The 22691-nt window shown below is 46.4% G+C and overlaps 1 protein-coding gene and 1 long non-coding RNA gene across 6 annotated transcripts in view; one reads left to right on the top strand and one right to left on the bottom strand.

Annotated features, from left to right (window-relative positions):
• Positions 1–5203: 5203 nt before the first annotated feature.
• The window catches only part of TAOK3 (TAO kinase 3), a 162955-nt gene continuing 145467 nt past the window's right edge, over positions 5204–22691 (bottom strand). For 4 of the 5 annotated variants that reach the window (XM_075898153.1, XM_075898154.1, XM_075898152.1 and 1 more), the window contains 7 exons: positions 21204–21440; positions 20316–20444; positions 16649–16852; positions 11325–11564; positions 9922–10134; positions 7735–7917; positions 5204–6601 (listed from right to left, as the gene is read on the bottom strand). In XM_075898153.1, the coding sequence (XP_075754268.1) occupies positions 6440–6601; positions 7735–7917; positions 9922–10134; positions 11325–11564; positions 16649–16852; positions 20316–20444; positions 21204–21440 (1368 nt within the window). In that variant the 3' untranslated portion in view covers positions 5204–6439. The remainder of the gene's footprint in view (positions 6602–7734; positions 7918–9921; positions 10135–11324; positions 11565–16648; positions 16853–20315; positions 20445–21203; positions 21441–22691) is intronic. The other variant, XM_075898155.1, reaches the window with a different exon arrangement.
• Positions 11918–18405, top strand: LOC142818473 (uncharacterized). The gene is made up of 3 exons (XR_012895952.1): positions 11918–12022; positions 17403–17525; positions 18009–18405. It is a non-coding gene; the product is annotated as an uncharacterized LOC142818473 (long non-coding RNA).

Raw genomic sequence — 22691 nt, 5'->3', positions numbered from 1 at the left:
CATCGTCTTTCACTCCAAGATGAATGGGGGTGATGGGCAAGGCTCTAGGAGCATTGTAAGCTCAAAGGGAGCTGTTTTTTGGGGGGGTTTTTGGGAGGGGATTAACAGGAAACATGCTTAATGCCTAGTGCCCAGCCTAGCCTAATCTGAAGTGGCACTTCCTCTCTGCACGTGTGAACTTCCTTGCAGCTTGTGGAGGTGCTGACACCTGGTTAAAACTGCTCCCCTGCAGTTCAGTTAGTGTTTCCACCGCTTCTCAAAGTGCTAGAGGAACATTCCGTCATTAAGTTCAACCCAAGGTACAGAAGGGAGCTTCGTTATCTTGGCTGCCTTACTGAAGGGAGCTCGTGCTATGTAGTGCATTTACACTATCAGAATAACAGGAACCAGGAAACTGTTTTGAAAGAGGTAGGGGCAGTCCCTTGCTGCTGACAGTTGTGTGATGAGCAGGAGCTGCTGTGTAGTTCCCTCAGCCCTAAGTGTTTCACTGGAAAAAAGCTGTGCCTCTGTGTTGGCTACATCTGGTGTCACAGCCATTCACCCTTGGAGTTTTAGTTGTAATGGAAAGTTAAATTTTCCTGGAGGAATACCCTAATTAATACAATCTCTCCTCTAAACAGAGTAAGCTGGGGGAGGAGAGTAGGAATACCAGCCCCACATGCTGAAATGCTATGATCTGAGGTGCTAGGCAGCCACATGCTTAGAATCCAAACCTTCCCCTAGTACCAGGACTGCAGGAGGAGGCCTGTAGGTCTAGCCATCTCTGCAGCACCATTCCCTTTCACTGGAAACCAGCTTCAAGACCTGGCTGAACAAGTTGTGCCCACAGATGTTTAAACAGTACGCACCAAAATGAGTTGCTATTCTGCTGTTCGCATGCTTTCTTACTTGCTGACTAGCATAGGGGCGCCTTGTACACCTAAGATTTGAAGTGACCCTTCTCAGCACATGGTCAGGCAAAGTACAGTGCATAGGCCTAATCCTGCCCTGCCACACTGCTGGTGCTAGTTGATGGTGCAGAAGAGGCTACATGTGCTGTCTCTGCCCCCAGCACAATCTTGCAGCTCCTATTGGCTGGTTTCTGGCAAATGCGAGTTGCACAAAGTATCCCTCCCCTCCAGCTCTCAACTGCCTGCTCTGAGTTGCCTTCCAGGGCATGGAAAACAGAAACTTGGTAGGTTGCTGACCAGGAGTGACTCAGGTAAGCATCCCAACTCTCTGCCCCCCACTTCACATAACCCAAATCCTTTGCCTCTCCTTCTGCACCTATATAATCTTTCAGACTACGCGCCCCAATCCTCTGCCCGTGGTCACAACCCAAACCCCTGCATCCCAGGTCCCTGACCCAGGACACAATCCTCTCCACCCAAACTCCCTCCCAGATCCCACACCCCCTCCTGCACCCCAATCCCTTACTGCAAACAAACTCCCTGCTGCATCCAACCTCCATCCCAGACCCTCCATCTCCATTAATATCATGGATGAGTGTTGTCCTTGACTACTGACCAAATTCTGGAGTGGTCTATCAATTATTGCCCACCCTTGTCTTACCATAAGCTGCACACATAGCAACTGCTGGTGCTAAGGCCAGGGAGTGGCAAAGGTTTTGCCACCCTCTGAAACACATTAAGCATGAGATGGCTAGAAAATTTAAAAATTGATCTTAGTTTTCATCTTCCAGTATTGTCTGCTACTTCAATAGAGGCTATCTGAAAAATGCCACATGGGTTGCAGAAATGTCCTTTTAAGCTGTGAGTTTACCATGTAGCCCTAATTTCATGGCTCAAGAGGAGGGGAGGACTCCACCCTGCAAAACGTTTGGCTAAGAGATGGTTTATTTTCAGCAAAGGTCAAACATGCACCCTTGCTCTGTGGCTTCATTCCTTTGAATCAAGACAAAAGGAGCATGTACATACAGGCAGTCAGTTTGACAGGCAGGAGTAGGACGGCACGTTACTACTCCTGCCCTCTTATGCATCCTAGTGGGATAGCAACGCAATTAACTTGAGTTTGTGCTGCTGTGCTTGTTCCTTCTCATCTTGGGTTTAACACAGGCCACACTCATGTAGAAGCAGGTGCTTAACCAAGTCATAGGCCCAGCACACAGCTCCAGTTGCTAACGTCCATTTGGCATCTTGCCCTGAAACAATAAAAATCTCCAACCATTTGCAGAGGCTTCAGTTCAGTCCCCATCCCCCCACATTAACCTTTGGCTAGGGTTAGTCCTTGAAGGCACATTTTCCAAGTGCTTTGATATTACAAAGGCTGTGAAGAGCGGAGCAGGGACACATGCTAAGGCTAGCATGCTGTAGATACACTTCTGGTCAGGAAGCAGACACATTTGAATCCATCATCAAATGTTAAGTTTCTGGACAAAGCAGCTGGGTTTACACTTTGGTTTATGCTTGGTAGGACCTCCAATGAGCTTCCTGGAAATGGGGCTGTGGAAGTACTGATCAAAGTACCAACTGTGGGAAAATAGGGGGCACATCAGCGCTGTTACAGTTTTCACTTGTATGTAGAGAACCTGTTCCACCAGCCTTTAATACAGACTGCAATAGCCCATGAGAGAGAAATGTAGAGTATTTAAAGGGCCTTGCCCATGGAAAACAAAACACCTGTGTAAGCATTTTAGGCCTGCACCATAGCTGATATTGATTAGCAGGGTTCAAACAATTTCAGCACAGAGATGTTCATTAACAGCAGATGAGGCTCACAGCCAGGGAGTCTGACATAGATGGAAGGTCATTCCAGGGCTGCAAACTCAGTGGCTACATCCAAACTGGCATGATTTTCCGGAAATGCTTTTAACGGAAAACTTTAAAAAGCATTTTCGGGACAGAGCGTCTAGATTGGCAGGACGCTTTTCCACAAAAGCACTTATTGCGGAAAAGCGTCCGTGCCAATCTAGATGTGCTTTTGCGCAAAAAAGCCCCGATCACCATTTTCGCGATTGGGGCTTTTTTGTGGAAAACAAATCTGAGCTGTCTACACTGTCCCTTTTGCGCAAAAGGACTTTTGCCCGAACGGGAGCAGCATAGTATTTCCGCAAGAACACTGACAATCTTACATGAAATAGTCAGTGCTTTTGCGGAAATTCCAGCGGCCAGCGTAGATAGCTGGCAAGTTTTTCTGGAAAAGTGGCTGATTTTCCGGAAAAACTGGCCAGTCTAGACACAGCCAGTCAGTGCTAATATTTTCTGAAGCACAGGTTACTATTTTTTCCTCTTTCACTTATGCAAAAGGTACCTGTCTCCCCAGTGTGTGAAGATGGTAAGAGTAACCAGTTGGACACAACCCCCACTCCCTCCTCCTTGCTGGTGTCTAGCTGACCAGACATACTCCTCTGCTTTTCCCTTCTTCCTTGACCTTGTCTTTCTTAGTTATTAATTGTTAAGCTTTTTATCATGCCTTTGGCATGTTATCTTTAGTACAATGCAGTTTCTTGTACTCAAGGCCATGAGGCCCAATTTTGCCTAGAAACCATGTTGCTTATGAAGAAGGCTTGACAAGCTAATCACACTGTGGCACTGCTGGGCTAACATCTACTCGCCACAGGCAAGTAGATTGCCCTAATTGTCAAGCCCTGCTTATGAATGTGTGTGTGAGTTGTGAATGCGAAATACCCAATCAAAGGCAGTTTAAGATCTGTGACCTTTTAAGGCAAAGACCCCTGCAAGCAGATGCAGCCAGAAAAATCTCTCTGACAAGATGTAGTATCACAGCAGAAACCTGGGACGGGCCCAGAGAAAGCAAAGCCTTCTGCAGATCTGAAGGGATCTCCCACAGAACATCATGGTCGAGTCTCTGGGAAACTGAGGCCTGGCCAGCACTCCAGCCACCAGAGAAACGAAAAGTAATCTACACCGCACTTGCAGCCTGCCTCCAAACTGCCAGCATGAATGTGATGTATGCGTGTGAGTATCACTCTACTCAAGAATCTGTGCCAATAATCAACCCCAAAAGCAATACTGCTCTAGTCCACCCTTTGTCCGGGTTTGTTCCTCAGCAGGTTTGAGTCAGTGACAACAGTTTGTATGTATATTAATTACTATATTGCACTGCTGGCTGCAATATCAAAAATGGTTCCCTTTCAGTCCAAATCAAAGTCCCTCCCCCACCCCAAATGTGATGGGAGGGTGGGCCAAGATCAGCTGGCAGAGTGCAGGTACAGTAGCAAAATAAGAACCAGGACAGGACTGAACAACAGTGAGTAACTGCGTTACATGGGTAGTAGGGCTGTTTCCTCCAAGCTGGAAATAAAGATGAAAAATGAGGGGAACCATACAAATGGAGAGAAAAAGTAGCAAATAGTAACTGGCTGGTACAGGCAGGAGGGTGCTTTGGAAGAAGAGAGGGCCATTCATCTATTGCAGGGGTCAGCAACCTTTTCAACCCAAAGAACCAAACCACATGGCCAGCAGAGTCTCGCATAAGAATGTCCATTTACATGACTGAAAATATACAACTTAATATGTTTGATAATTAACATGATGATTAATAACTGCATAAATGAAACACTGCACCCACAGACTTTATTTAATGAGACTTCTGCTGCAGCATCTTTTCTTGAATTTCTCTGAAGTTTACATCATCACTAGTCAAAATTCAGGTTCATGCACGCATTCAAGCTACAGGATAATTACACATTCATAAACTTGAATTTTTCATTTAAATTTAAAATGTTGCATGTATTTTGGGAATGATAAAAGAGCCATAGTTTGGTTCTATATTTGGCTCAAGAGCCATAGGTTGCAGACCCCTGATCTATTGCACTGTGGGCTCAAAAAAAAAAAAAAAAAAAAAGAAAAAAAAAAAGAACCACCAGTCCAGTCCCTCAAATCCAGCCTTCGGCAGCAGCAGACTAAAGGATGCAGAAATCATATTCACTAATTCTTGGAGGGTAGAGGGGACAAAGTCATGTAATAAATGTTTGATGTAAGAAGATGGGTTTAAAGGATCAGTACCATGGAGAGAAAAAACTGCCCATCTCCACGGGAGAGGTGGAGTATGCACCACTCATTCCATCTACACCACAAGCAGTGAGAGATTGCACCGAGCCTTCAAATGTATCCAGCTTCTTGGAAGAGCAGCCATTAAATCACGGCAGGCTTCAGTTTAAGCGGAGGGGTGAGGCTGGGAGTGGATAACCACGGCCCAGGGACAAGAGCCGCTTGTTCTGTGACAATAAGACAGCGAGACATTGTGATGAACACTTTTATTTACAAATATAATTAAAAGCTCTGACAGTTATTCATGCTCTTTCTTGGAACCTGAAAAATGTTTTTTTTGTTGTTTTTGTTTTTTTAAAGTGCATGCAAAAGAAGGTAAAGCCTTTTTTTTAACCGCTTTTTATTGTAAGAAAATACACAGTTTGAAAGTGTGAATAATGCAGTATTTATGACCGAGATTCTGGGGCGAGGGGTGGGCTTAGGGGAGGGGCAAAAAAAAATTTAAAAAATTAAAAAGATCAGGATGATCTGATTGAGGACAGTGTTGAACTCCAAAATACTGAACTGGAAGGTTGAGAGTGGGGCAGCTGGGGATGGGGAGAAGAAAGGAGTAAAAAAATTTTGATCAGAGAAACAGTTAAAATACAATATGAAAATAAGTAAAAGCTCTCCTTAAATTCCTTCTATACACAAAATACACGATTTGACAAAGCCCAATTTGTGCTACTGGGATCCTGTGGGCTCATTTAAGTGTATTCACATTTTCTGCAACAGCAGAGAATGATTATGATACAATCAAGAATGTGCCAAAGGCTGAGGGCAAACCCCAACACACTTGGCATGGTTCTTTTAAAAATCACAAGATCTCTTCACCCTGTCCCCTTCCCTCCCTTGCCCCCCCCCCAAAGTAATAATGTCACCATTGATATGTACATCACAATTAAGATTTTTTTCTGTAAAATGTATCAAATTTCTCAATCTTTAATAAATTTATTTTAATTATTCCTGATGAATAAATACCAAAAAAATAAAAATAAAATAAAATTATGCAGCAGCTAGTTAAGGTAAGGCTGCAGATTTTGTCTCTCTCCCCCTGGGTTTTCATATATAGGGATGGGGTTTTTTTTTTGCTTGTACTTTCATTGATTGGTGGTAAAATGAGTGATTGCTTAAAAGCAACAAACATCCACTTTTGTTTGATTCATTAAAATTGTCTCCAAAGCTTTCACTGAAACATTTTTCATCATTGCACAGAGACATCAATACTGTGACGTACTATGAAAAGAGACCGGCCAGGAGCTATCCAGCACTGGCACTTGACGCAGGGGAAGGGACCCTGACAGATTAGGAACATTACAGGCACTAGTCCGACACGATGTCAGTAAGAGACAGAAAGAGAGAGAGCACGCCCGTTAACATGGGGAATGTTGGGTTTTCATAATTTTTTTTGTTTGCTTTTTTGAAAATGGCAAAAGAAAAATTTAATCTCATCTATAGTCCTCCTTGGGATAATCTAATGTGACCAAATTCTCAAAGCCCATTCGCAGACTCTCCATGTCAAACGTTTCAATCTCTCGCTCTTGCTTTTCCAACAGAAACTTTATCCTCTCGCTGCGTTCCTTCTGGAGGGCAGCCAGCTCCTCTTCAATCTGAAACAAGCACAGTCAACAGCTTCCTTAGCCAGCACCTCAAAGTTCAGCACGCTCCAGGGTAACAGCTTACAAGCTGTCCGGCATCCACCACTTTGGGTGAAAGCCCCTACTTTGCTAATTTAGGTGCAGCATTTGGTCTTCCACACTGAAGCCATGAAGTGTAGAATAGAGAGGGGCTTAAGGACAGGAAAAATGCTAGCACTGGACCTCATCCTATACCTTATATGGCTTTGGCCTCTCTGGAGGCAGATGTATCTCACTGTGGGAACAGACAATCCAACTGTTGCCTGAGGACCACCTTGCCTGGTTAGGTAGTTGAGTATCTTAGCAACAAGCACTAGTCAATCCCAGATACTTAAACCCTTTAAATGCACCTAGCTGTTTAACATGACAATGTGGGATAGATTTCTTCCTGACTCCAGCTGATGTTCAACCCTAAAGCAGGAGAGCTGATGAATAGAGCCCTGTGCAAATAGAAATGTCTACCTGCCAATGCAGATATCCACAGAGCGCCATTGGGTTCTTCTCCTGAGTAACTGTGCCAGAGAGGAACATGGTCCTGTTGCCCCCAGGAGCCAGTGCCCTCTCCTAGCAGCCCAGCTGCACTGTCCCCAGCCTGGTACCAGCTGCGGTGTCTCCTGGCTATGGAAGTACAGCTCCTTTTGCAGCAGGGTTGGGGGCGGTGCAACTGCACTGCTGGGAGCAGCTGCCAGATGTGGTGCTGGCTCCTGGATACGACCACAGTCCTCTCAGGCCACTGTGGCTCTTGAGAGTAGAACCCTGCGCCTCTTAATGACTATTCACAGATCTGTACAGATGTGGACAGACTGCACAGGGCTCTACCGATTAACCCCACAGAGACAAATTACAAGGGCTAACTGCAGATGCTCTCCTTTCCCATGTAAATGAGTAATTCTTTAAGAACTCCTATTAGATTATGTGTCTCAACAAATAGCCAGGTGAATTGTGTGTGCCAACATTATTTCCTTTTACCCATTTGGAAATTATTTCTCCAGATTTCCTACCATTGATTCAACTAGGAACAAGGACAGCTTGGGTGTTGCTAGCTCTAAGGAGCCGTTTACAACGGAGAACATCAGATGTTGCCTGGTAGCCAATCAGAAACATACCTTTTGTTCCAGATGGGCCCTGCGCAAAGACACCCTCTGCTCTAGCTTCTGGAGCTCCCGTTCATGTTGTGCTTCCGTCTGCATCTTGATTTTGCTCTGGTATGCGTTCAGCAGCTCCATCTCCTGCTGGAGCTGCAGCCTTAGGGCTTGGCATTCTGCTTCTTGAGCCTCATCCAGCCGCAGCTGCAAGAACATTAAAAGAGAAAAATGTCAGCTCAACCGGTCATTTCCTTGCTTTACAGCTAGGTGGGAATGGTCTGCTCCTTGCCTATGCTCACGGATGAGTTTGCCCCTAAGCATAACTCCAATCCCAGCTGACAGCTGATGGCAAGCGACATATGCATTATATATGTCTGTCTTCCCAGTGGCTTGTAGGTCCAGCCATGAGGCTTAGGCAGCAGGATTTCCAGGGGTAGGCTGTGTAACGGAACTGGTCTGCTTCATTGGTGGAAGCCTGGCGCTGAAAGTATTACCGAAATCCTACTGTTGAGACAATAGTATCATGCAGGCACTGCCAGCTGGTGAGCAGGGCCACTGAAAATGGTGGATAAAGGAGCTTACTTGGCTAGGAAAAAGATGCTTGCTATGTTAGCAGCTAGGGAAGGTCAGAGAAATACTGTGTGTCTGAGTGGACAGAGCTGGACTTTGTCAGTTCCTCAATACCTTGGGAAACAGAGAAAGTAAGGGCACCTACCGGCAGTTACACCCAGGACAGAATGAGCTAGGAAGAGTTCTTCCATTGAGTGGCTCTCCAAATCACTGTGTTTTGTTATTCACATAAGAACAGCCATACTGGGTCAGACCAAAAGTCCATCTAGCCCAGTATCCTGTCTGCCAACAGTGGCCAATACCAGATGCCCCAGAGGGAGGGATCAGAATAGGTAGTCCTCATATGATCCCTCCCCTGTCTCCCACTTGCAGAGAAACAGAAGCCAGAGATGCCATTCCTACCCATCCTAGCTAATAGCCATTGATGGACTTAACCTCCATGCAGTAACTTTGGACAGTTACTTGTTTCAAGAGATTTGCAGTGACTGCCTCCAACACTCCACTCAACATACAGGTGCTGATGATGCCAAAAGAGGGTAAGTGGCTTCTCCAGATCCATTGAGATAGGGAGCTCATTACTACATCTGGATGTACGTGGAGTAGCATTGTCTCTTTGGGCACCTAGGACGTGGGCAGAGTAGCTCAGAGGGAGGAACTCTAGCACATCCATGTCTCCGGAGAAGGCTTTTGTATTCTTTGATAAAGGCAAATCCCAGGATGGGGTAAATTTGACCTTCATACACTCTGTACGTTGTTTTCAGACCAGTTTGAGGAATGTCTGTTTTTTAACTGTAGAATCATAGAACACTACAACTCGAAGGGACCTTGAGAGGTCATCGAGTCCAGTCCCCTGCCCTCATGGCAGGACCAAGCACCATCTAGAATCATCCCTAACAAGTGTCTGTCTAAGTTGCTCTTAAATATCTCCAGTGATGGAGATTCCACAACCTCCTCAGGCAATTTATTCCAGTGTTTGACTACCCTGACAGCTAGGAAGTGTTTCCTAATGTCCAACCTAAACCTCCCTTGCTGCAGTTTAAGCCCATTGCTTCTTGTCCTATCCTCAGAGGCCAAGGAGAAAATTTTTTCTCCCTCATCCTTGTAACACCCTTTTAGATACCTGAAAACCCCTACCATGTGCCCTCTCAGTCTTCTCTTTTCTAAACTAAACAAGCTCAATTCTTTCAGCCTTCCCTCACAGCTCATGTTCTCTAGACCTTTCATCATTCTTGTTGCTCTTCTCTGGGCCAAATTCATACCATCTGTGCAGCAGAGTGGAGAGGGCAAAGACGAGACATTTGGGACTCTACTGAAATCAAAAGCAAATCTTGTTTGAAGGTCTTTGTTACCCAATTGACTATGATCCTTGCCCTATAACCTAGCACAATTCAGCATGCTAGGCAGACTGAATGGGAGAGGCCCATGACTAGAAATGCAAGGGCCCTTCCTGTCAAGCAGGAAAGCTGTGTGGGGACCAAGAGTGAGGTGCACTGGCAGAGATGGAGGGGAAGCTGCTCACATTAAACCTGGCTCTATCCCCCACAGTACATAATGCTCATACCCATGTTTCACTATGGGCACAAATCCTGGCCCATCCCATTCACCAAGAGGATCTGGAGCTCTGGGTTTTGTACTTACGGCTTGCGAAGCCATCATCTCGTTGATGCTCTGCTCGTACTGCTCTGCCAGGATGGCAAGCTTCCTCGTCTGCTCGTCTTTCAGACTCTTCAGGATCGTTTTGTGCTCGCTCTTTGGAGTGACTTCCAGCTGGTGATTCTTGAGTGCTTTATACTGCTTCGTCTGCACTTTGCACGTATCCTGGAACTGCTTCTTGATCTGCATTTCCATGGCCTGCAGAGAAATGGGAGAACCGGAAGATAAAGGGAGGGCTTTGGGCACTGAGAAGGCTAACAGGCAGGGCTATGGTATGTCCAAAACAAACAGATATAGGAGAGTGCAGCTAGTTATTGGACAAGGTATTACCATGCTCTCCATTAACATGGTCTTACTTGGATGACTAGCTGATCCACCAATACAAGCAGCGGTCTCTTTCAGAGAGAAGAGGTTTCTGACTTAGACCTCTATTTAGACAAGCACATTATTAAGTTTATGACACATGGAAGATAATGGAAATTAAGCATCTGCTCAAGTATTAGGTCAAGTAATGGCCTTAACCTGCAGCATTCACAAGCTAATCAACCTAGAGCGTTTTTTCTTCTACAATCACTGCTTCATGGGACAGGTACCACATTCAGAGATGTGACAAGTGTCTTTACTCTCCAAGTCCCCATCATTTTTCTATCCCTCAAATTCCCCACAACCCACTTCTTGCCCCCACAGTACATTCACATGAAGACTGTAGGATCTGAAAAGACAAGGCAATGTGAATGGAGAAGCGTAAAGATTTGCTCAGTGGGTTTCTGAGTGGTCAGAGGCTGCCTTAGCAGAATGCAGCAAAATACCAGCACACCAACCTTTATTTAGTGTTCTGATAATGCCAGAAGCAGGGAAGCAGCACCAGAACCCTTTACAAATGGATTCAGTACTAAGGTTTATGGACAAGCGTGTGGCTAAAGAAAGGACAGATTGATAGGAGAAAAATCTCTAATGCCTTGTCAATTGTGAGTATTACAAACAAACACTTAGCTACCTATGCTGACATGGCACTTCAAAACATAGAAACTAGGGTGCTTAACTTATTGGGTGATGCTTACAGGTTACTAGTGGCCTGCCTGGGTTGCAGCGGTCCCCTACCCAACGTGGGTAGGGGATTGCTCCAGCACAGCTGGGCCCACCACACAGTTGGCAAGAGCACTCCAGCCTAGCCAGAGCAGCCCCCTAAGTTAAACAATGTTTAACTGGTTAATCAGGATTTTACATCCCTAATAGAAACGAGGCACAGGAGGCCAGCACATGCAAAGAACACCTGGGAGATACCAAGGAGGAAAGGCAGGTTGGTGACAGGCTGGTCAGGCCATATCTGAGGGCAAAGAGGAGGGGATAGGTGCAAAGCAGCTGAAGAAAACAAAGCTCCCCAATACCTTCAGATTTTTTGGCTGTTGCCGGAGTTCCATAAAGTGCTTCCGGTGCAGCTCCCTCTCCCGCCGTTTGTTGTACTCCAGCTGGTTCTCAAGCTCAGTCTGGTGCTGCAGACGGATCAGGTCCATCCGCAGCTTCTGCAGCGTGTGCAGCTGCCGGTACTCCAGCTCACGCGTCGACTCGTCGTGCCGGATCAGCATGGCATGCTCCATTTCTTTCTGGGTCCGCTTTTTGTTTAATTCCTAAGTACGACACAGCACAAGGGAAGCTAGGGGCTGGAAGGGACAGTCTCAGAAATAGGCAACATTCAATCCCCCTCAGGCTGCAAATTGCTTCCTGCACAGACATAAGAAATATGGCCAGCCCTCCCACTCAGGGGAAATGCATGTGCTGCTAAGACACATGCAGCACAGAATGGGGCTCAGAACAAACCTGCTCATAACCTCCTTCGGTCCCACTTTGCCCCCAACTCTGACCTTGTCCTTTCAGTTGGCTGTGCCTTTTCTTTCCACCACCTACCCAGCAGGTGGCACTGATGGGCCATGTGCTTTCTGCGATATACGAGAGTGCTGCTACCTCCCATTAAACACACCTTCTGCAATGCTCAGGAAACAGGAAAATCCAGAGGGCTCTTGAGCGCTGGTGCTTGCGTTCCAGGAGCAAAGGCATCTCCATGCACACAAGCAGAACCACCACTGAGGTAAGGCCAATGAGAGACGCCCCAGAGCACGCCAGGAGAGCTGTGCTGCCAGCTGCGGTCGGTAGCGCCATTCTGGCCCCTGCTGCATAGCTTTTGCAAAGCTCGATATGCTCCTCGCTCCACGTAATTGGAATGTGTGCATACCCTGGGACAGAGTGCTCCATGCAGCCCCCTGGGGCCTTGCACAGAGGCTTGCGTTTCAACTAGGACAGATCAAGTGTTCTAGTCCCAGGTCCTCCCCTGCCTGCTGTTAATATTTCTGCCTCAGGGGGCTGTTAGGAGCAACAGAGCCCTTCACCAATCGTTCAGCAGCATTCAGGGGGCTCAGCTCAGCATGGATGACTAGCAGTTCCCATTCAACGCATAGTTGGTGCCCATTATGAGATGGCATGCAGAGAGGAAGGATTTTCCAAAGTTCTGTACCCCTTTCTGTGTTCTCTTCTCAGATCCAGACGGCTCTCCCTCTGCCTCAGGCTATGAGGACCTGGGGGGGGTGCCACTTTCCAAACAGTGACATAGACATAATTAAGCTATGCTGGAGCACAGAATTAACTGGTGTTTCACTCACTACTGAGGACATCATGATTTCTCCACTGGGTTTTAAACTAGGAGCCATCAGAAAAAACAACAAGCAAAATAAATGACAGACTAAATATCAGGACGGATGGTCCCCTAGTGAACTCTGTTAGACTGTGGCATGATCGCCCAAAAGGAAGAGTGGAAACTCCATCTTCTGAATCACTGAAATTGGGCTGGACAAAGTACTGGAGCAAAACGTGCATGGACGTAAACGGTAGCAAAATTAGTCCTGTGCTGAGAGCTTCTGAAAATTCCAACCATAGAAAACAATCCTGCCCTTGAGAACAGACCAGGTCAGCAGACAGAATAATGAAAATCAGACATGATCAAACTTAGCACTGTGTTTCGCCAGCCGTCCACTGCAGGGTTCTCTTTGGCCCTGACCCTCGCACAAGACCTGCCGCCAGGTGGTCTAGCAAGTTTCCTCAAGACACAATTTGTACTAGCAAATGTTTCTGTTTTAACTATCCTGGAGTTGCTAAGCGCTGCAATCCATCAGCATGGAAGCAGATCGTAGACTCAGACTTTAAGGTCAGAAGGGACCATTGTGATCATCCAGTCGAGGGGCAGGCAAAATACGGTCTGCAGGCAGCATCCATCCTGCCAAGCCCCAGATTTGGCCCAGGGCCTAGCAGGAGCCTGAGCTAGCAGGCAGAGTACTCCTCTTCCCCTCCCGCTGGGCGCTCAGCCTTCAGAGAAGCACACCAGGCCCGTGGAGCTGCCTGCTCTAAGTGGCTTGTGGGGGCATGGAAGGCAGGAAGCCTGGCTGAGGAACCTGCTGGCTGGGAGCTGCCTATGTAAGAGCCTTCATCAGGCACCCTAGCACCACCCCCCTCCTGCACTGCTACCCCACATAATCCAATGCTCTGCACCCCCACTCCTGCACCCATACGCCCTCCCAAACCCTGCATCCCAATACCCTCTCCCTCCTGTCACCCTACCCCATGTAACCCAAACCCTCTGCCCCAGGTCACAACTCCCTCCCTGAATCCAAACTCCAGATCCCACACCCCCTCCTGCACCTTAATCCCTTACCCCAAGCTCCCTTCTGCACCCAACCTCCATCCCAGACCCCGTACCTCCTCCATTAATATCATGGAAAAGTGCAGCCCTTGACCAATTATCTAGTCTGACCTGCATGTCACAGGCCACAGAACCTCCTCCACCCACTCCTGAAACAGACCCCTAATCTCTGGCTGAGTTACTGATATCCTCAAATCATGATTTAAAGACTTCAAGTTCCAGAGAATCCACCACACTCAAGTTTAAACTTGCAGAGAAAGGCGAAAACTCTCTGCCTAGCTGGCCTGGAGGAAAATTCCTTCTCAACAGCAAACAACACTTAGATCCTGAGCATGTGGCTAAGACTCACCATCCTGGGAAAGAAATCCCTGTTGTAACTCAGAGCCCAACTCATCCTTTGTCATCACCGGCCGCTGGAGATATTTGCTGCTAGCAGTTGCAGATCCACGACATGCCATTCTAAGGTGTCTCATCATATCATCCCCTCCACAAATGTACCAGTCTGAAGCCAGTTGGTTTTTTGCCTCTACAGCTACGTTAGAAGGCTGCTCCAGAACTTAAGCCTAAGTCTGTAGAATGACCCATTTATATGTACTTGTTCTTATTAGCACTGGCACTTAACTCCTCTCCCCCACATTGTTTATCCCTCTGATGTGTTTATAGAGTGCAATATCTCCTCCTGCATCCTTAGTTTGGTTAGGCTAAGCAAGCCAAGCTCTCTCTGATAAGGGAGGTTTTCCATTCACCAGATCATCCCAGACGCCCTTCTCTATTCCAGACGATGTGTAAAAGTGAAGTAAGTTAAACTGGTTTGATTGTGTCTTCATTAGGGCTTATGTATATCACTAACTACGTCAGTAAAAAAAATTCCATCCCAAATCACCACAGGTATGCCAGCCCATAGGGCAGACCCATACTTGGGTCTGTGATAGCAGCTTTAGGATAGGAAAGAAAAGTAGGCTTAGAGTGGTGGGTCATCTCCGGCAGGGAATCAGTACTGCCAACTAGGCAATGCCTAAACTGAACTGAATTGCATCTGATGATCAAGGTCACTAGCTGGATTTTGAGAGATACTGATGTTCTTTCACATTCCTATCCAAAGGGATCTGATAAACTGAAAATGCTCACTACTTCAAGCCTTGGAATTAGTGATGTTTTATGCAAATATCTTCACCTGGCACCCTCAGGGAAGACTCACCAGGAACATAGATGGCTTGTGAAACCTTAATTTTGCCCAAGTGCACATGTGCATTATGACACAGTCAAAGTTTAGTTATATGCCGATATACTATTTTTCCATAGGAGCCCTGCCTTTTTCAGTGCACCGGATGGATGGTGTTCACTTAATGAATTTGTCTTCTTGTTATTGAGTGTGGGGTCCCAAGCTTCGTTTTCACCACACTATTCAATACCTGCTCTGAAAATAGAATTTCTTTTATTTCCTCATGGGCTTTTCTATAATGCTCCTAATGTTTAGGGATGTAAAATGTTGATTAATTAGCTAATCGAATAGTCAATGCAATTTGCACTGACTATTCGATTAGTTGATAAGGGCTCCTCTGCCTTTGAAGTGTAGCAATAACCCCAGAGCTGCTACACTTCAAAGGCAAGAGTGCTGCGGGGAGCACAAGGCCGGTGGGGGACTCACGCAATCCCCCGCTGGCCCTGTGCTTCCCACGTCGTCTCAAAGAGGCAGCGCCATGTGGAGCCCAGGGACTCTGAGTCCCCAGCTGACCCCGGGCTCCATATGGCGCTGCCACTTTGGACTCCCAGCTGGCCCTCAGCTGCACACAGCATTTCAAAGCAGCAACGCCACATAGAGCCCCCTTCTCTCCCTTCCCCACCCCACTGTCTCTTTCTGATAGAGGCAGCAAGGGTGGGGGGGAAGCAACTAGTCGACTAGTCATTTACATCCCTACTCACACTAATATTTAAGAGCATCACAAACATTACTCAGCCTTCACAACACCCCGATGAGAGGAGGAGATGGCACTCCCTCCATTTACAGAGGGGGAGCTGGAGCATTCACTAGCTTTAGGTATGCATTCGGAGATGTCCAGGACCTGATTTTTCAAAGTTCTTTGCATTATGTAGCATTTATGTTCCATGCACAGCTGCCATTCATTTCCAATGCAGCTGTGAAAGCTCCATGCTTCTGCAAATCAGACCCTAGCATCTCATCTCAGGCTACGAGGAAATGAGGGACACAGTTAATGACCATCTACGAAAAGCTGGGTGTAAGTGATCTGTCCAGTATTACATGGGAATACTGCGGCAGAAGCTGGTACAGACTCAACCATCTCCTTTACCACATACTCCTGATTAATCTCAGTGCAGGTCCATCCTGTGCACTGAACGAATTAGACAGCAGTCCTGTTGTGGAAGTAGTTCTGAATGGTGAGATCACATGCTAGCGTACTGCATATGTGTGTGTGTGTTGGGGGGGGGGGTCACATGAAGGTTGTAAAGGCAACCTCAACACTGCCATTTCCCAACTTCTGAGTGCTTGACTTTGCAGCTTTAACATTCTTTTAATACTGTTTATAGGGTAACATCTATTTCTAGCTATCTGAATGCTCTTCACCAATCCAATTGGGCAAAACTAGGTCACATGATGAATTCGTGCCACTGCTCTTGTGAGCATACCATGGATGTCTCCCAGGGAGATCCTTGAAGAATCTGGCACACATGACAGCTGACCCAGCTGTCTCCTGCCAGGGAAGCTCAGTGAGATCGGACAACAAATGTCACGCAAGGAGATCCCATTGAGCTGCCTGCACCAGCAAGAGGATTCAACATTTACTTGGAAAATCAACTGCCAGAACATTATGTGTATTTTTAGCTCTTCATGCAGTTTAGCGATTAGAAATGAAAAGAGCCTGTCCCAGGTAACCAGCAAGAGGTCCATCTATCACCAGCCAGCCACACTCTGAGTCCTAGAGCCACTGCCTTACAGCCCTGAACACTGCAGCCAAGAACCAACTTATCCAAGAGTCCAGCGAGTGAGCGCCAAGTGCGACGTACCTCCCGAATGTTCTGCTGCTCCATCTCATGCCTCTTAGTCATGGTTTTTCGCCTGAAGAAGCGGCAGTTTTTGTCATAGTAGAGCCTCTGCTGGCTGAGAAGATGGGCTTCCTCTTCGGCCTGTGTGTGCTGCATATTCTCTTTGTGTTTGGATATTCGCTCTTGCTTCTCTTTTTTCGGTGTGCTGTGGTCCTCATTCATCTCCTGGGTCACACAAAGAAATGATCAAGAAACAGGTCGCTCCTTAGGGTCAACCTGCCTTTCTTGGTGATGCCCATAAGAGCCCTTTAGGGACAGATGGAAGTGGTACACTCATGGGAGTAGGCAATACCCTTTGCATACTTACAACATACTCCCCTAAGTGCCTTTCAGCCTATGGTCTCCAAGTGCTTTAAAGACACTGTCCCTCACACTGCTGAATTCTGTTTTACATACGTGGGCCCAGGGACAAATGATTTGCCCAAAGCCTACATAAGCAAGTCAGTGTTAAAGCCATAACTAGAAGGCAGAAAAGCTTGGATTCCAATTCTGTGCTCCACTTACCAGCCAACACTCGAGTTCATGATAAAGGCAGTTCTGTTCATTATTCTTTGATACTACTATCTAGCATCAAGCACCATATACAAGCTAGGAATGGCAGCAGCAGGAAATTCTGGCTCTCTGAATCAGTTTATAAAACTTACACAAGTGAAACCTGTGTTGAGCTATTAGCACTGAAGCACTCCACTAATGGAAGGCCATGTTCCTTGTACAGATAAATTGACATGCGGCTTCCTTTGTCCCATCTGAACCAGAACCTGCAGCCTGGATGGTTCTTTAAAGCCAGCAAGTACTGGTAGTACCAACATCTTTAAAGACTTCAATAAAAATCCTTCAGGTATGTGCTTCCCAATCCAGTTTGGCTTTTCTTCAGGGGGTTGCCCTCAGTCTGGGCCCAAACAGAACCAAGTTATCCTAATCCCAGTTTTAAATGCTACATGTCCTGTCACATGTGAAATGCTGTCCACAGGGCACTAAGTATTTGTTGTTTTATAAGTTTTTACTTTCCTTTGGTAACTACAGCTGAATTGGTTCCTGAGTCACAGTCAGCCTGGCTTGCTTGGAGACTCTTTGGACAGTTTCTCAAGCGCAAGTTTATTATACAGCTGTAGGGGTAAACTGAGGCAGTCCATGGTATCTTGCTGAGAACTGAGAACTCAAATCCTAAATTATTAAGGCCAGGCCTGGGAAGCACACAGACAGCGGTTAACTTGACCCTAGTCGTCCTGGCAACCACATTCCAAAGGGGCCTTACTCTGATAAGGCCTGGCTGGTACCAGCCAGGCTGCGCGGTTTTTCTTACTGTCTCCTGTAATTTCAGATTAATCAGCTTGGATCCCAAGGACTGTGCCAACACAAGGAAGGAGTCATCTCACAGTTGACATCACAATTTCAGCAAAACAAGTTAACATCACCATGTCCATTTCGGGGGCTTCCATCCTGTTTATGTTGGCTTATTTAGCTTGTTAAGAATAATTAATTGTATTAGTGATAATATGCTTAATTGGCGATGGGTGGGGATCCTGTGTAACCTTTATATTTTATTGGCTTATGTGCATATCTCATTTCTGCCGCTAGACCTATCAAATTACTTCCCCTCCACCCATCTGCTGCCTATATAATCTAATGTATGTTTTGGTTAAGTTAGTGCTCACCAGGCTAACCCCTGATGGGTACTCCACCAGCTGTGTGAACCAATAAATCCTCTGCTTGTTTTCACCTGCACCCAGTGTGTCCGGAATTATTCCCTACACAGCTATGCAGTGCATGGCAAGAGTGAAATCACAGGGCTCTCAGAATCCAGATGGGTCCCCAGCCATCCCCTCAATAGCTGAACACACTGACTCCAGGAGGATTAGAAAGAGCAAACATCTATGGAGTTACAGAAGACAAAAATAATAACACAAAGCAACAGTATCAAAAGGGGCTGATGGAGAACTTTCCAGGAAGAGACTGGGTAGGACTCCTAGGTTCATATTCCACTTTTTACTGATTTGTCCTGTGACCTTGGGTAAGCCATTTAACCCTTCCATGTCTCAGTTCCCTCAGTTGCTACATGAAGATAATAAACTTTATCTAGCCCCCACCCCCCACCTGTCCTGCGCCCCCACATGTAGGGTTTTTGATAGCAAGTTTAAGAAATGAAAGGTCCGTGAAGTGCTTTTGATTCCCAGCAATAAGGTGCTATGTAAATGCACATTACATTATGCACTAAAACAGACTTGCAAGACAACCACGAGAACAGGAGCACGGGTAGTGCTAGTTGCATGAAAAGCTATTTGAGCTGCCGTTTTCAGTGACGTGCTGTCAAAATACACTTTTTTTTTTTTAAAGATGGTTCCATGGAGGTAATGGCATACCACCACTTGAGAAACAGGATATTTGAGGAAGGATTTTTCTGATTAAATTTCAAGCAAGGGTTACAGCTCCATGAAGGTAGTCTGCTTGTTCTCGGACACTCCGAAAGCTGGCCAGGATCACTGTCTGGGCATGGTCCCTGAAGGTAATGAGCAGGCAGTGTGCTTGGCTCTGCTATGAGATGCGGAATGACAATACACTCCCTGTGGCGATACCCAGGAATCTGTCATTTAATGAACATTACAATGGTGCCAAATGGGCCCTCAGCCCAAGCTGCAGAGCATGCTGGCCACAGCCTCAAAGGTGTGTGGATACATAATTATGCCAAGGATCTCAGGCACTTTCCTTTCTCAGGGTAGGAACGTAGGTGGTTTATTTTCTGATCAGTAATAGGCACCTCCCCCTATAAAGCAATCCGTCCCTATAAAGCACATGAGACATTGTTTAGCATTGTTAGCATGCAAGGCAGGATGTGCTTCTGGACACTCCATACAGCTCCTCGCAAATAAATCATTGCCTCTTAAAAGTGCATTAACCAAGCAGGGCTGGAGACAGGACTGTCGGGCAAAGCTCTTTGATCAAGGAACACTCAGGACAACAGCCCTGTTGGCTGTCTTTTGAGCACGCATTTCTGCAGACTTTTCCTTGTCTATATTTTCTTAGGCATGCATTCAGCCAATCACTTATGTGCATGCTTAAGTTTCATTGCTCCAACAGGCCTTGCCCCCTAATACATCTCTTCTGCTCCTCATTTGCTATCCCTTTTGTTATCCCTGCACTTTATGTTATCTAGGCCCTGGCATGGTGCCTATCTTTATGCATGTGCTTTGGGATGGGGCTGGCTGTATAGATAAGCAGGCCATTTATTTTAATTTTATACTGGTAACTGCTGGGCACACTGGTGACTATTGGCAGGTACCTTATGAATGGTTCAAATAAAGCTGATGACCATATATGTGCGCTCTATAGGGGATGCTGGAAAGAATTCTCCGGGAGCTCTCATTTTCCCCAATGACCTTCAGTTTCAAAGATCCTGCTTTGTAGAGTTTCACCCTCTTGCAGCCCTGCTGATGCCACTGAGAATATTAGATGACCATTCTGGAATGATGCCAGGTGTTCCCAATTCCTGAGCTCCTGAGGAGTTAGGATTCTGAATATGGATAGTCAGGTGGAAACGGGCAATAAACCACTGGGCAGGCCCAAGCTTATCAAAAAGCAAAGCTTGTGACTGTACTTGTTCCAAACCTCTTTGAAATGTGGTGGTTCTTACTTCTTTAATCTTTTCCTTGCAAAGCTTGTATTGCTTCTTCTGACTTTCTAAAAAGGTCGCGAGATCTTTCTTCTGCTGCGCCAAAATCTGTTGCTGGAATTTCTTCTCCTCTGCTGCAGCTGTCTTTGCCTGAGAGAGAGGTGGGGTGAGTGCCCAAAGTCTATAGCAAACCAATCGTAATTGTGCATTCTGTCACTCTCCAGCTCTGCGGTACCAGGTCCTACCCCCATCAGTATTCAACTACAAGAAAGCTTATTGTAAAAATATTTCCACCTACATATATTTAGGGATTTCTTCACATTTCCTGTCTCCTCCATCAAAACCAAATGTGAAAACGTTAATTCTCTTGCATTGGCCTTAACACCTTGTATGCATGTGGACTTTTACACTGAATCCCATACTTATCAAAGGAAAGGCTAGGACAGTGCAAAATTCTTTATTCTACCCAATTAATGTGCCTCACTCCATGACCTAGAACTGTGGTGTCCAACATACTAGACACTAGCCATATGTGGCTATTTGGCCTGCTGAGTGTGGCTAGCTCGCTATAGCATTAGTCACTATAGTGGCTACTGCTTCAGAACTGGTTGGACACCATGGACCTAGAAGAACCACATCTAAAGCTATGAGGGCAGCTCATTCTTCAGGGCCTATTCTGGGAATGCCAGAGAAATTACTAGTCTGTGCCAACTGGTGTTGAGGGACCCCCGGCCATTAGGAACTAGACTGAGATCCAGCTGGCTGTTTGGGGAAAACAAACTACCAAAGCACTCTCAGACAGGAGCCACTTGTAGTTCCCCAAATGTTATGGTTGAACACTGGAGCTCACTAGCTGTGCTTTTGTGTGCAGTCTCCCGGCCCAGACACGTCATCAATATGATTACTGACCTCTTTCTCCATGATAGCCACTTGCTTCTTGGCCAGCTTCTCCAGCTCTATAGACGAGTTGTTGGCATGGGTCTCCACCTCCTTCTGCAGCTTGAGGCGGTGCTCGTCCATCTCGGCCTTCAACTTGTTCTCCAGGGCGATCAGCTGCTTCTGGTGCTGGCGCCGCATCCGCTTATAACCTGACATCTGTTCCCGCAACTCGTTCTCCTGCTCATGCTCATGGATCTGTCTTGTAACCTGATGTCATTGAAAAGGAAAAAGTCATTAAAGGCTTATTTTGCAGGCATGTCTCCCCCCCACAGCTACTTACCTGCTCAGCAAACTCACAGCACTCCCCAATGAGGCTCCAAGTTTTTATAGAGGTGGCGATTGTCTAATGCCCAACACTGAGGCCATGAATGCCTGTCACCCGAGATGCACAGCCAGCTTTTCCCAGATTATGAGCATGTCCAGTAACGAACATGGCATGTTCCTGGCCAGAAAAGCCCAGCCATTTATGCAGAAGAGAGGCAGACAGCTCACTGATTAGGATTGGGAACTGCACAGAGCACTTGGAAATAAAGGCAGCTCTGAGACCTAGAGTCCCTCTTCAGAAATAAACCTCTGGGCAGGGTTCACAAAGGGTCATGACGTGAGGGGGAGAAAAGAAACCATAACACCTTTGCTTTGGTTTTGCTTCCATCCTTACTAAATGCTTATTTCCTACAAGGAGCTGCCTCATTCCAGGCTTCCTCACAAAGCTCTGGAGGGTGGCTCACTTTCATTGTGTAACCCTCAGTCCTTTCCCTTACTTGCAGTCTAACCTAGAGTAACACAAGAACAAACCAGGTCAGCACTTTTCATTATTAAATTGCCCCCATTTTGCAGGTTTGCCATGTGACTCCTGGTTGCTTGCCCCCAGTGTTTGTTGAAACTCATGGTGGAAACCTTCATTTGTCTATCTACATACCTCACATCTGTTTTTTAACCCACGCGGGTTCTTCCCCCACCTCTGATTTTTATCTTCCCATAGAGACTGCAACAGCCTTACATTCTTCCTTATGGATTGCTCCTGAAAGATGCTCAAAATGTGCTCTCCAGTGTTCTTTTCTGCTTCCAGTGAATGCAAAAGCCTTGTTCCTGTTTTTAGTCTATTGACAATCCCCACGCCGAACTTGCCTGCTCTCAGGTTCCCAGGAGAGGCACACACAAACGCGAAGGTTGCTTTGTTAGCTACAGAAATGAGGCGCTGGGTACCACACGCTACTTAAAGAGTGATCCCACCCACCCGTAACTGAACAGTATTAACAAAGTAGATCATATGGTCTAAGCAGATTACAAACACAGTTCAGCTGAAACAGACTCAGAGGGTGAACACTGATTTCCATGCTTTAAGTGCAGGCATGTGGAGGAAAGGTAAGAACCCCAGTTATGCCAAGAATTGTAAGGAGAAAATACTAATAGAAATGCAAAGGAGAGCACTGTCAGACAGACCAAAACCATCTTCTT

The sequence above is a fragment of the Pelodiscus sinensis genome, chromosome 15 (assembly GCF_049634645.1).
Source record: "Pelodiscus sinensis isolate JC-2024 chromosome 15, ASM4963464v1, whole genome shotgun sequence".
Lineage (NCBI taxonomy): Eukaryota > Metazoa > Chordata > Testudines > Trionychidae > Pelodiscus > Pelodiscus sinensis.
Note: the sequence above shows the minus strand (reverse complement) of the source record. Positions and strands in the feature narration are given on the sequence as shown.